This window comes from Metarhizium robertsii, assembly GCF_000187425.2.
Source record: "Metarhizium robertsii ARSEF 23 chromosome Unknown MAA_Scf_14, whole genome shotgun sequence".
NCBI lineage: Eukaryota > Fungi > Ascomycota > Sordariomycetes > Hypocreales > Clavicipitaceae > Metarhizium > Metarhizium robertsii.
The window spans coordinates 83,529-96,157 of NW_011942154.1; the positions used below are offsets into that span (position 1 = coordinate 83,529).

Genomic DNA, 12,629 nt, shown 5'->3' on the forward strand with positions numbered 1-12,629 from the left:
TGCGTCTTCATGACGATGAGGCATACTTTAGTGTGTTCTTAATAACGATGTATACATTGGTCCGACAGCTATAATTGGCCGTATGCAAACTGAAGCCATTGCCAACGATGTGTTGGTCGTCAAATATACCACTCGCAATCCACATCAACATATGTAATCGCTGGAACTTAGTTGAAGCCGCCTTTCAAGCCACTCAGCCTTCAATTACGGCACCGCTCGGTCATTCATAGCTGACCTAAAAAGACTTGTAAACATATGCTTAGTCCCAATACACTGGTTCTCGATAACATCTACTTTCCAATCCTCATTTGGAAGTCTTCTTTTAACCCCTCAAAAAGTGCCATACTGCTGCAATGGATACTTCGTGCTGGAAGGTCAAAGTCCAACCTCATCCCGGCTCATCGGAGCATGATATTGCCACCGAGCCGAACTGGGGTGTTGGCCACGAGCATCGTGTAGGGTATAGGAATAGCAGCAATCGCTTACCAGGGTTGACCGAGGATGGGTATTACCACGCAGAGATCGAGCAGGCGCAGCTGGCACGGAAAGAACTGGAGGAGGAGATAACCCATGGGATACTGATCAATTTCCGCCAGCTGATTGAACACCAGCCCGTTAGCCCATTTCTGCGTCTTCATACTATTCCAGAGCTAATACAGTTAGTAGGACTTCCACCTCAGACACCCCGAGAATAAGTCTCAGGGCTGGAGATATGTGCTTGATACCACAGAGGACTGGGTGAAGCAGAAGCAAGACTGGCCTATTAACATTCGTAGAAAGCAAGAGGAACAAAAAAGTGTGGCAAAAAATGACAAAGAAGAGAAGGAGAGGAGGGCTCAACAGGAGCATGAGTGGCGGCGAGATTCTGACGTGGAAAAACACAACGACGCTTATGCCGTCAAAAACGCGACAAGCGATAAAGAAAAACCTCTCGAGGACATGTATTCAACGCAGGAAATTGCTCTGCTTCGGGGTCTAGAGCATGAGAATGACTACGTGTCGCATCTCAAAGAAAACGATGGCAAAGGAAACGCGCCCAAGGTGCGAAATCAGACGCAGATCTCCATCGATGAGCAGGACCAATTCAGCCCTGATAATTGGCTTCCTCGCTCCTCGCACCTGATCCGTAACACGGGCAAGCACCCATTGAATGCCGAGCCCGACCTAAGCCAGCTCTTTTCCTCTGGCTTAATTACACCTAATGAACTACACTACGTTAGAAACCACGGGGCTGTCCCAAGACTATTGTGGGAGTTCCACCACGTCAAGGTCGAGTATAACAACACAACAAAGATATACTCCATGAATGATATTAAGGGCTTCGATGTCATCAACATACCTATCGCGCTAGCGTGCGATGGCAACAGGCGGAAAGAGCTCAATATGATGAAGAGAAGCAAGGGGTTCGATTGGGGACCTGGAGGTGTTAGTTGCTCATACTGGAAAGGCCCTCTACTCAGAGATGTTCTAGTCGATGCGGGAGTTCCCGAAGTGCCGCCTGATCTGGGTGGCAAGCGATATTGGGTCAATTTCGAGGGTGCGGATGAGCTCAGCGAGGGGAATTATGCGACATCAATCCCGTTTGAATATGCCATGTGTGCGCAAAACGATATTCTCCTGGCCTACGAGATGAATGACGTTCCGTTGCCGCCGGATCACGGGTATCCCATTAGGGTGATAATTCCAGGCTACGTGGGAGGCAGATGTGTCAAATGGCTGCGGAAGATATGGATTAGCGAGGAGGAGAATAAGTCTCACTATCATATTTGGGACAATCGTGTCCTCCCCGCCTTTATCTCTGAGATGGACGGTCCTTTTGCAGAAGCGCTATTTCGCCATCCGGATACGGCCTGCAATGAACAGAACCTCAATTCTATTATTGCAAAGCCTGCCCATGGCGAAACAATATCACTATCCCAGGCCCGAAAAGGCAGCAGCTATCGGATAGCAGGTATCGCATATGATGGTGGTGGCCATGAGGTGCAGCGAGTCGAAGTTTCTCTTGATAATGGCAAGACATGGCTATACTGTATTCGCAGATTTCCCGAAACTCCTATTCGACATGGTAATAAGTACTGGACATGGGTTCACTGGCATGTTGACGTTGACGTTGTTCAGCTTCTCCGAGCGAGTAGTATAACTGCGCGGTGTTTCAATGTCTTTAAAAACACGCAACCTAGGGACCCGAACTGGAACATCATGGGCATGATGAACAACTGTTGGTACACTGTCAAACTGGAGATAGTGAATCGGGAGCAGTCGGCTGTGCCCTACATGCTATTCCGCCATCCGACGGAGCCTGGCAAGGGAGAAGGTGGCTGGATGAAACCAAGCATTGAAAATCGGATTTCTGATACTCGACAGGAGGCTAAAGCTCCACAGAAGCAGTTCACGCGTGAGGAAATCGAAAAACATGATAAACAGCATGACTGTTGGATCGTGGTAGATGGAAAAGTTTACGACGCAACGAGCGTTTTGGGGTGGCACCCCGGAGGCCCTGCAGCTATTCTCGAACACGCAGGGAAGGTTCACCAAGATACTACGGATGAGTTCTCTTCTATACATGATGACTTTGCAAACCAGAAGCTACAAGGTAAGATTTATATCCGATATTAATTAGTGTGTAATGCTGACAAGCTTTTCGAGAATGTGTCCTCGGAGTGGTTACGGAGAAGGCCGCAAACTTTATCAAGAAGAACGCGGAAGCTGCTGCCAAAGAGAGAGCATTATCATCTGCAAATGACGATCAAGTCATCCTTCAAAAACACAGATGGGTGCCTGTTAAGCTTATTAACCGCAAAGAAATATCTGCAGATTCGAGAATATATACTTTTGAGCTTCCTGGAAACAAGAGCGTACTTGGCATTGGCACTTGCCAACACGTCTTTCTCGGTTTTCATCTGAGGGACCGAATGCTGATTCGCAGCTACACTCCTACAAGGCCTCTCTTGCCTGCTCTAAACGACACCAATCCTCCCAGCGACGCATACAGGGACGGTAATGGAACCTTCGATCTGACTGTCAAGACCTATTTCCCCGATGAAAATCAGCCTGGAGGTGCAATGTCTTCCATCCTTGATTGCATTCCGCTTGGAGAAGAAGTGGAGATCCGTGGTCCGACAGGCGAGATTGTATATAATGGTGACGGCAACTTCATTATTGACCTCAAGGAATGCCACTTTAGCCGTGTTTCGTTGGTCCTAGGTGGTTCCGGCGTCACCCCTGGCTACGCTCTTGTCGCCCGCGTTATAATGACTCCCCAAGACAGGACTACGATAAGTCTCATTGACGCTAACAAGACAGAAGACGACATCCTTATGCACGATGAACTAGACCAGTTCCAGCAAGAGTTCAGGGACAAGCTGCGAGTGACGCACATTTTGAGCCATCCTAGTGATAGTTGGAATGGGCTCAGGGGTCATGTAGATGAGGTCAAAATTAAGGACAATCTATTTCCACCGAGCGACGACTCGGTAGCCCTCTTGTGCGGCCCGCCAACAATGATTCAAAAGACAGTTTTGCCGGTGTTGAAGGGTGAGTTCAAAACTCAAGGCCTAGTTCCACAATCAACGTCACTGATTTGCATCGCTCTAGAATGGGGCTATATTGAGGATGAGAATGTATTCGGATTCTAGTCCTTTTATATCACACAAAACGTACAGCACGACTGTTTATTTAATTGCAACACGGCTAGTCAAATATCTATTCGTAGCAGTTGGGCGTTGGTCTTTCAAAAAGCAGCGAAACAGTCGCCACATGACACTGTCAATCTCTTGTCAGAAGGCGCAGACGAAATAATGTTAGCTACATAAATCTCTTGGTCCGGGTAAACTCTTTACACCTCCTTGCAGTAAGAGACAGTGACTCACCTTACTATGCAGATTATAAACTTTCAATGTTAGTATTGGAGTTGACACACTATGCCTGTTGTCTTCTGATTAGACTTGGCGGCACCCTAGGCATAAAAGGTAATAAGTCTGTCAATATGGGCGGAAATTTTGACGGGAAGTGCGTGCCAGAGGAGCGAGTTGAGTGTAAACCGAAACACACCAGGCTCAGCCTGCTACATGTGCGAGCTTCGATGCATGATAAACTGATCGTCAGGTCGGCTAGGCTGGATCTTATAGGGTCCAATTCATTTCAAGCGATGCACCATCAGAAGCTGACGATTTTGAGGGCCGCGCATACGGCAGGGCCGAATGTAGCGGCAGGCTGTGCACTCATATATTATCTCATATCACGAATTAAGGGATGAATTCGAGATCGAGACTTGCTTGAACAGCCTCACAGACCCATGAAGCATGTACATGATTTTGACATGTTATCTGGTCCTTGCATATGAACTGAATACTTCAATTTAGACTTGGATGTAGTTTTATCTGTTCTAGGCGTCAACGACAGCATCACCTGGTCGACTCTTTGTAGACATGCATCCTTAAGTTTTAAACTAGCTTGTGAGCTTCAAATTGGCTGCTAGCTGGCCCACATCAAGCCTGACGTGCGAAAAGAAGATAATACACACACCATAGCAAGTCAGGGAGGTGCAAGAATCCAAGAGATATCTTGCGGGTCTATTGCTCTCATCTCATATTGATGAACAGGCGGATGAAAACTGGAAGACTGTAAGTTTGTGGGCATCCACTTTACTTTCTGGACTTTGCTTACGAAATTCGAGAACTTGTCGCCGGTGGTCTTTAATTCAGTAGATTGCTGGATCCAACCAAGGAATCGCATTCTGTCAGATAGCGAACATGCAATTTAGGTGTAAACGCAACCCTGGATTCATGCCCGGATATATGATAGCCTGGGTGCAGAATTTATGTTTGTTTTGCGCAACAAAAATTTAAAGTTTAATTTCATAGTATCTAAATTTTAAGGCTCTGCGTCTTTATACTTTAGCGACGCTGAATGAGCGAAGAAGAAAAAATAACAGCCAAGGTACCTGCCACATGCACCTGTGCAAAAATTTCTCCCTGGGAAATAATAACAAGATTGACCGAGACAGGGGTCGAACCTGCGACCTTCTGATCACATAACAAGTATCAGCGCTAAGTAGATACTATTCGTAGTCAGACGCTCTGCCATTGAGCTACACGGCCTGTTGCGTGGCACCCTTCGCTGCAAATTCTCTCTACAACTCTTAGCATCTGAGGGCTATGCTTAATTCGAGAGCTACGCCTTTTAGATATAATTTTGTTAGGCTGTGTAGAAGTAGTGTTAATTCAAGTTATTAATATAAAATACATTGTTTTTTACTAGTTTTATCTGAGTCTAATATAGGGTAGGTTTCTATAAACTATATATATAACGTTAGTATTTATTGCAAATAAAAGACTTGGACAAAGAATAAAGCAAGGGACTTCCCTTTTTTCCTTTCCCTTAAACTCTACAATTATCTTTAATAACTTTTATATTTCCAGAAAGCTAAGGCTAGTCCTCTAAGAGTCTTGTAAACCTATATTATATCAAGGGAAAATAGTAAATCAAAGTACATTTTCCTAGATAAAATATTATATTATTAAATCTAAAAAAAACCCCGATTTCCTGTACCTGATTTCTTTAATATTCCACTCCGAGAAACTATTTCCTTGTCTTGAGAATAATTGACGAAACCTTTGCTCCCTCGGTTTTACCATCTATCGGGCGCTCCAGTCCCCCTGATGTTGCACCGTACAGGACGATTTCTCCTCGACTCTCTCTTCCGATAGCCAGAGCACCTACACCTTGCAGTATAAAGTCCTTCAAACCCCCTGCCACAATTTTGCTCTCCCCAGTCTTTACGTCGGAGAAAATGACGGTGTTGTCCAAATTGGTGGCAGAATAGATATTTCCTTGACGATCAATGACAAAGTCATCCACGATAGTAGCAACACTCGACAGATTGGCAACTAGTTGAGGAACTGCATTGGGGACAGCCCATCCTGATTTCGTGAGGGGGACCTTGTAGACGGCAATCAAGTCGCTGTTTGTCCAATAGAGATGTGACTCGAAAATTTTGACGCCATTGACACCAGTCCTGAATCCTGGCGGTGCTTTCAATTCCTCATGTGCCCATACGCCTTGTTGGAAATGGCCAGTGGAGACGTCGAGTCTACCGATGAGGCCGGTAAAACTGTCGGCAACGAAAACCACGCCGGGATATTCTTGGGAGCTTATGATGCCATTTGCCGAGACGCTGGAGGGCCCTAGGGCAGCAATCTTTTTGAGTTTGAACTTGTCGGAATGCTTATCCAAGAACTGCAGAGTGAATGCCTGATACTCTCCAGCGTGTGGGCTTTCGCCGTCGGTGAAATTACCGCCAAAAACCACGTAGGTCTCAAGGCCACCGATATCGTTGACTTGTGTAATGCCCACCGCGGCGTTGCTGTCAGGCAAAGAAGTGACGAGTTTAAGACACGTATGACGCGACTCTGGTCTCTTTACAGTCCAAATGTTGGACTGGGAAAGAAGCTGTGTGGCTAGAATTGCTCCGTTTGGGCGCACAAGAATATTTTCCAGCCATGTGCCGTTGGCAAGTTGCCCCAGGGTACGAATTTGAGGGGACGTGGCCAACACACCCGCTGCAAAATATGTCGATAAAACTGTAGAGAAGTGCATTTTTGCGTGTATCCTTTCCACGTATGTAGTGCTATAGACTCGATGAAGTGGCAGATGAGACACAGTGCTGACGAGAGAAAAATGTATTCATTCTTAAAGGCTTGAAAGAGGGGGGGCTTGCTGTCGACCTTGTCGCCGAGTCTGGAGATACGTCTCGCATGATGTCGGGTTACACAAAGTGCAAAAAGCACGCATTGATTGCCAAGCATTGAATAAACTCTCGTGCCAAGAAGCTGAAAAAGAAAAATTCTAATACAATGCGAGAGAACAGTCTGGGCTCTTGGCAGTGACAGCACGATTGACCAGGTGAGAGAGAATGCAGCCGCATACCAACGTCTACGAGTAGTGCTGACAAGGCAATGCGCAGCCGGGGCTTACTAAGAGTCCCCTTTAGGATCAAGATGTCTGGATGGATATTCCCCACAGACGTCGGTTCGCCCTTGACATTGTACAGATGGCGTGGTCATATCAGATGGTACCCTGAGGAACTCTTGCCTCGCTGTTCCGCGTTTTGCCGGCCGCCTTGTCAGACCTAGTGCCGATTCTCCGATTCTCCGATTGGCCCATGCTAGCCGAGTAAAGTAAAAGACGTGGCAGTTGCTTATGGACAAGCAAGTGATGGGACAATCTTGGTCATTTTCGTAGGGCGTCTCACCGCTGTATGCGTGCAAATGCCATTCCGATATACCGCGTCAGGCGTAGTCACATGATGTAAAATCGTACCGGACATGTAGTTACATGCCGCACAATCTATGTGCATGGAACCCCATTATCTGCCAGTGCGGGTTAGGGTTATTATTGACAACACAGCAACCTATCACTATCCCACCATGGAATAAAGGTTACAACCGCCGTACTGAATTATACTCTTTGGCAAATCATTTTCATGTCAAGTCTCGAGGTGAGGGGTTTCCGTAGAGGATTTCAGACGCGCAGAGGGTTAGTTGGGGAACGATTGCTTTTACAGCATGCCAATGGGCTACGTCATTCTGCCTTGTCACCTGTGTGACGATACTAGTCAATTACAACTTTATTTTATGACCGTTACATTTTCTAAAATACTACAACTACCACTCCCACCACTGCGACTTTGCTTATCTACCCGCTCGGTCCCCACGGCTCTCCCACAACTTTCGACCTGTGCTGTGCCAGATGCAAGCTTCACATGACTGTCTTCAAAAGATCAACACCTGCCATCTTATTCAAGCAGACGTGGCGTCATGAATGCTCTTAGCACATCGTTTGAAATTCCTTGGCGGTTCGTCTTGAACTTCCTGACAGTCTTGATAATGACGTCGGTGAGAATCTCACGCAGTTCAATGCTAAGCAATTGATGGGCCCGGTGCTTGGTTTGAATCGTGGCCAGCTCTTCATCATCCTCTAGGAAGAAACGGAGCCATTCGAGCGCCACGTCCATGCTCTTCTGTCCTATTGGGAAAGCCGCAATAATCTTCTCCCGCACAACGTCATCATCATCCGTCAGGTAAATGGCAGATGTTTTCACCGAGGCCGACATTTTCTGGTCGGCGCCTTGCAGAGAAGGCAACAAGCTCGAATACAGGAATGAAGGCGCAAGCTCCCCAATCTTGCCCGCGTGCTTGCGTACCTCGGCGAAATACCCGTCAATGTCGTACGAGCACGGGATTAGGCACGGGATACTTCTCAGGCTTGCCTTGTCGGCAACCAGAATACCAGGGAACGAGGATGCAAAGCACCCGGCCGACTGTGTAGAGCAGCAATAGAACATGCCAACATTGTGGTCGTCGGTGAACCCCAGCGCTTCCTTAATGCTCCTGACGGTGATGTGGCGCGCAATGGAAATGATGTTTTGATAAAAAGCTCCGCCGATATAATCCATGTTGGAAAACATGAACGTCTTGGAGAGGTCAAAGCCAAAAGCTAAAATATCCGTGGCATTGGCAATGTCATACTTGCGCACATCTTGGATGGGAAGGTCCTTGTCATGGAGAATTTTCATGTCATCAGTGAGCATGAGAATGAGTTTTGCGCCAAGGGTCTCTTGAAGCCATCTGCGTTATCGTGTAAGTGCGGTCACAAGGTAGATGCAGCTGATATCCCATGTTTGGGGTACGTACTGGGTAAATTCGAATGGAATGGAGTGTCCAAGATGCAGGCTGTCGCTGCTGGGACCTCGGCCCGTGAACAGATATATTGGCAGGCCGCTCTCATACCGATCAAGGATGAGATGGAGATCTCGGTGCGCAAAGACAATGCCCCGTCTGAGGTAACGATGAGGTTTGCGACCAGTCAATTGCGTAAATCGATCTAGCAACTGCTGGTCAACCCTCTGGGCATGGCTAGTTTCGATGAAGTCGTCATGTTTTGCATTAGTTGGAGCATTGAGGATGGCCCGATCTGCTTTTGCGAGGGGTGCGCCGTTGAGCTTGGTGGTGGACAAGACATCCACCAGCCTCACATATGCGCCGTTGGGGGTTCCACGAGATGCCGCCATATCTGAAAACTTGGGGAGCGTGCAGACAGTGGAAAATCGGTTGGTTGTCAGTAATGGTGGTTTTAACGCGGTCCTGAAGCTAGGAAAGGTTTGCTTCAAGGTCCAAGACTGCACACAGCTCCAGGCCTCGCCGGCTTGCTGAATAATCCAACATATTATATCAATCTCTTCAAGAGGTGTCCGTGTGACGGGTTCTTGTTCGCTTGATGACAGGCGAGTTGTGAAGCCAAAAATCCCTTGCACCCGGCTATGGGTCCAGTTGCGTGACATCGTCCCCTTGTTGGCGCTTACGAGGTAAGACGATGCGAATAGGTATGCCAAAGTACCATTCTTCAAGGATACGAAAGAAGTTGTTGTGGACCGTAACGGGTGTGTGTTTATCAAACCAGATGACCTACGGAGTACCTGGGTAGGTATGTGACCTTGGACTGGCTTGGGTTTGCAAGCTGTGAGGAAACTCATGCCTGAAATGACGAAATAAAACACTTGCGTGCCAAGCGTAATTAGCGCATGCTCCTTGAATGCCTACATAAGCAGAAGGACGAAAGAGTCCCCAAATCAAGTATAGTGGTGATTGAATCCGAGACTAAAAGCGCCACAACTAACGTACGCGTAGGGCGCGGAATGGTCACAGCGAGCTTACGGCTGACAGCCTAGAGCACCTAGGAGCGCCAAGAGGGCCATTCTGCCCCGTAGTAACTAGCACTGACGATGAACCAGACAGTATCAATGCCATTGGGGAGCTGTATAAGGGACGGGCCGTAAGCGCCACTTGGGCACATGTGAGTCAAGTTTACTTGACCTGTTTAAACCCGCCGGCACGGCACAACGCCATTCGCCCGGGGCGCCACATAGCTGAAAGCTTTGTCGAGACTTCGGAGTCGTCGGGTAAGCGCTGCATCAAGAGGCCGACGACAGGGTCCAGGGTACCTAAAAGTCTATTCGGATATTGCCTATCTGATGGGCAGATCAACAGCGAGGAGTCTTGTTGTATACCAGAGTCCATATTGCATTCATGCTAAAATATTACATAAACAACTAGCTTGAGAGCAATACGTACGCTCCATGTCTCGCTTACAGGAGGAGTAATACTGATTCGAAGCACCAGTAGACATCAATGCCTCCTGTTCCCCCAACCATAGGAAGGATTAAGCTTTTGCTAGTCGATCAATTGATGGTTTGCCGCAACCCGCTTTTTGCGGCAAAGGAATAGGGCCTGGTTTGTGGCACCTATCAATGCATGCGCCCGGCCGCGCCCGCGACTCTGACATGAGACTCGTGCCTTGGTGGCAATCGTGGTCAGCAAGGGCGGAAACTCGCCGTTGACAAATCCGAAGCCCCATGAGCCACTGCCGTGCAAACTCTTCGGCAGGTGATGCCAGGCACTGTCGACTCCAACAGCCCTCGGCCGGACCATGAGCCGAGCCAAGCCACACTGAGCCGGGGTTCATGTACTCCGTATCCCGTACAAACATGCAATCCAGGGGGGGCTGGGAATTACAGAGTAATCCCGATTGCCAATGGATCTGACGCTGCTTTGGCTGGTGGCGCTGATTACGCCTGTCAGAGCCGGAGAGGTCCCTTGATGAGACACGGAAAAGGCGCGGGGCCGAGGCTGGTTGGATGGACTTAAGCTTAATAATGCATTGCTTAGCATGAGAACTGCATATGTACAATGCTCTGGAGACGGACTTAAGAGTGGAATTAACGATAAAGGGGATTACTGCCCATCCAGCCTCAGGCCCGGAACGGAGTGGGCGTGTTCTTGTAAAATTAGGTTTAGTGATTATAATCTACTTACGGTAAGGGGTATATAAGCGTGCCCTATGAGAGCATCAAATTCACACGACTTAGATCCAGACAGCAAACAGAACAAGACGCTTCAGCATCCAGTCATGGCGCCATCACAGCTATCCCCGGCCATTCCCAACCACACCAAGACCTCCAAGACGGTTGAAACCCGTCTCTTCATCAACAATGAATTTGTAGAGTCTGTTTCTGGCAAGCGCTTCGATGTCATTGACCCCTCCACCGAGAAAGTCAGTGCTTCAGTCTACGAGGCAGACGTCGAGGATGTCGAACTTGCCGTCCAGGCTGCCAAAGCTGCTTTTCCCGCCTGGTCAGAACGAAACGCTGTTGAGAGGGCCCATTTCTTGAACAAGTGGGCCGATGCCTTGGAAAAGGCTGCCGACGAAATTTCCTATCTTGATAGCATCACCATGGGCAAGCCAGCGTTTCCTGATCGACTGGCCCCCATGGTACCCATCATAATCCGCTTTTTTGCCTCAAAGGCCCTCGACATTACAGGAGAAAGCTCGCTCAACTCGGCCGGCTTCCTCAACGTTAGTCTCAGGCAGCCGTATGGCGTTTGCGCCGCCATTACCCCGTGGAATGCCCCCCTCATGATGCTGGCATACAAGGTCTCGGCCGCCCTCATCACGGGCAACACCCTTGTCCTCAAATCGAGCGAAAAGTCCCCGCTCAGCTCCCTCGTGGCGGCTAGATGCGCTTTGGAGGCCGGCTTTCCCCCTGGTGTGTTAAACATCCTCAGTGGCTACGGCCGTCCGTGTGGCGAGGCGCTGGCGCGGCACATGGAGATTCGCAAAATCTCCTTCACAGGAAGCACTGCCACCGGCAAGGCCATCCAGCGAGCCGCAGCCGAGACCAACCTGAAGAGTGTCTCGCTTGAACTAGGTGGCAAAAGTCCGCTCCTCGTGTTTGACGATGCCAATCTGGAAAAAGCCGTTAGCGCCGCCACCATCTCGATCCTCATGAACTCTGGCCAGGTATGCAACGCCACCACACGCATCTATGTCCACGAGAAGCTCGCACAAGATTTCATTGACGGCATTAAAGCCGCCATGTCTGCCATGGGAGCGAGCGGTAATCCCCTGCACGAAGGGACCATGCGCGGCCCCCAGGCTGACAGGGCGCAATTTGAGCGCATCTTGTCTTACCTTGACCTCGCAAAGCAGTCTGGTGTTTCCATAGCTTTGGGAGGAAACCGTGAATCATCTCCCGGGTACTTTGTTGAGGCTACTCTTCTCACTGATGTGCCTGAGGATTCAAGGCTTGTCAAGGAGGAGATTTTCGGTCCTGTGCTTATTGTCAACCGCTTTACTGATGAAGAAGACGTCTTACAACGTGCCAATGACACCGAGTACGGCCTCTGGGCTAGTGTCTTTACCAATGATGTAAGCCGGGCCATCCGCGTGGCCAAAAGGTTGGAAGCTGGAAGCGTAGGCGTTAACTGTACATCGCCGGTATTAGCCATGGACATGCCGTTTGGAGGGTGGAAGAGCTCCGGACAGGGACGTGAATTCAGTCGGTACGCGACTGATTATTGGACGGAGCTTAAGACCGTGTACTTTGCTTACTGAATTACCACTATTCTGGACTAGTTGTTGTTGTAGTTGTTGTCGTCTTATAGATTGCTTCGGCCAACCCGACCATCTACATTCCTAAACGTGTAGCAGGTCTCCCTGCTGGTGGCAATATAGTCTCTTCAAACGAAATCTCCACTAGGCCTAGAATAACCTTCTGTATGACTGCATATGCA

At 48.7% G+C, this 12,629-nt stretch overlaps 4 protein-coding genes across 4 annotated transcripts; 2 read left to right on the forward strand and 2 right to left on the reverse strand.

The window, feature by feature from the left end:
- Positions 1 to 353: 353 nt before the first annotated feature.
- MAA_07503 (Ferredoxin reductase-type FAD-binding domain protein) lies at positions 354 to 3,635 on the forward strand (the record flags this gene model as incomplete). Its single annotated transcript, XM_007825501.2, has 4 exons — positions 354 to 614; positions 667 to 2,593; positions 2,647 to 3,534; positions 3,595 to 3,635. 4 exons carry the CDS (start codon positions 354 to 356, stop codon positions 3,633 to 3,635), a joined length of 3,117 nt encoding a protein of 1,038 aa, XP_007823692.2.
- Positions 3,636 to 5,580: 1,945 nt separating this feature from the next.
- On the reverse strand, positions 5,581 to 6,597 carry MAA_07504 (quinoprotein amine dehydrogenase beta chain-like protein; the record flags this gene model as incomplete). The annotated part of the gene is made up of 1 exon (XM_007825502.1): positions 5,581 to 6,597. One exon carries the CDS (start codon positions 6,595 to 6,597, stop codon positions 5,581 to 5,583), a length of 1,017 nt encoding a protein of 338 aa, XP_007823693.1.
- Positions 6,598 to 7,795: 1,198 nt separating this feature from the next.
- Positions 7,796 to 9,070, reverse strand: MAA_07505 (Tryptophanyl-tRNA synthetase; the record flags this gene model as incomplete). The annotated part of the gene is made up of 2 exons (XM_007825503.1): positions 7,796 to 8,627; positions 8,694 to 9,070. The coding sequence occupies 2 exons, from the start codon at positions 9,068 to 9,070 to the stop codon at positions 7,796 to 7,798; spliced, it is 1,209 nt and encodes a 402-aa protein (XP_007823694.1).
- Positions 9,071 to 10,965: 1,895 nt separating this feature from the next.
- On the forward strand, positions 10,966 to 12,450 carry MAA_07506 (aldehyde dehydrogenase; the record flags this gene model as incomplete). The annotated part of the gene is made up of 1 exon (XM_007825504.2): positions 10,966 to 12,450. One exon carries the CDS (start codon positions 10,966 to 10,968, stop codon positions 12,448 to 12,450), a length of 1,485 nt encoding a protein of 494 aa, XP_007823695.2.
- Between the last annotated feature and the right edge of the window lie 179 nt (positions 12,451 to 12,629).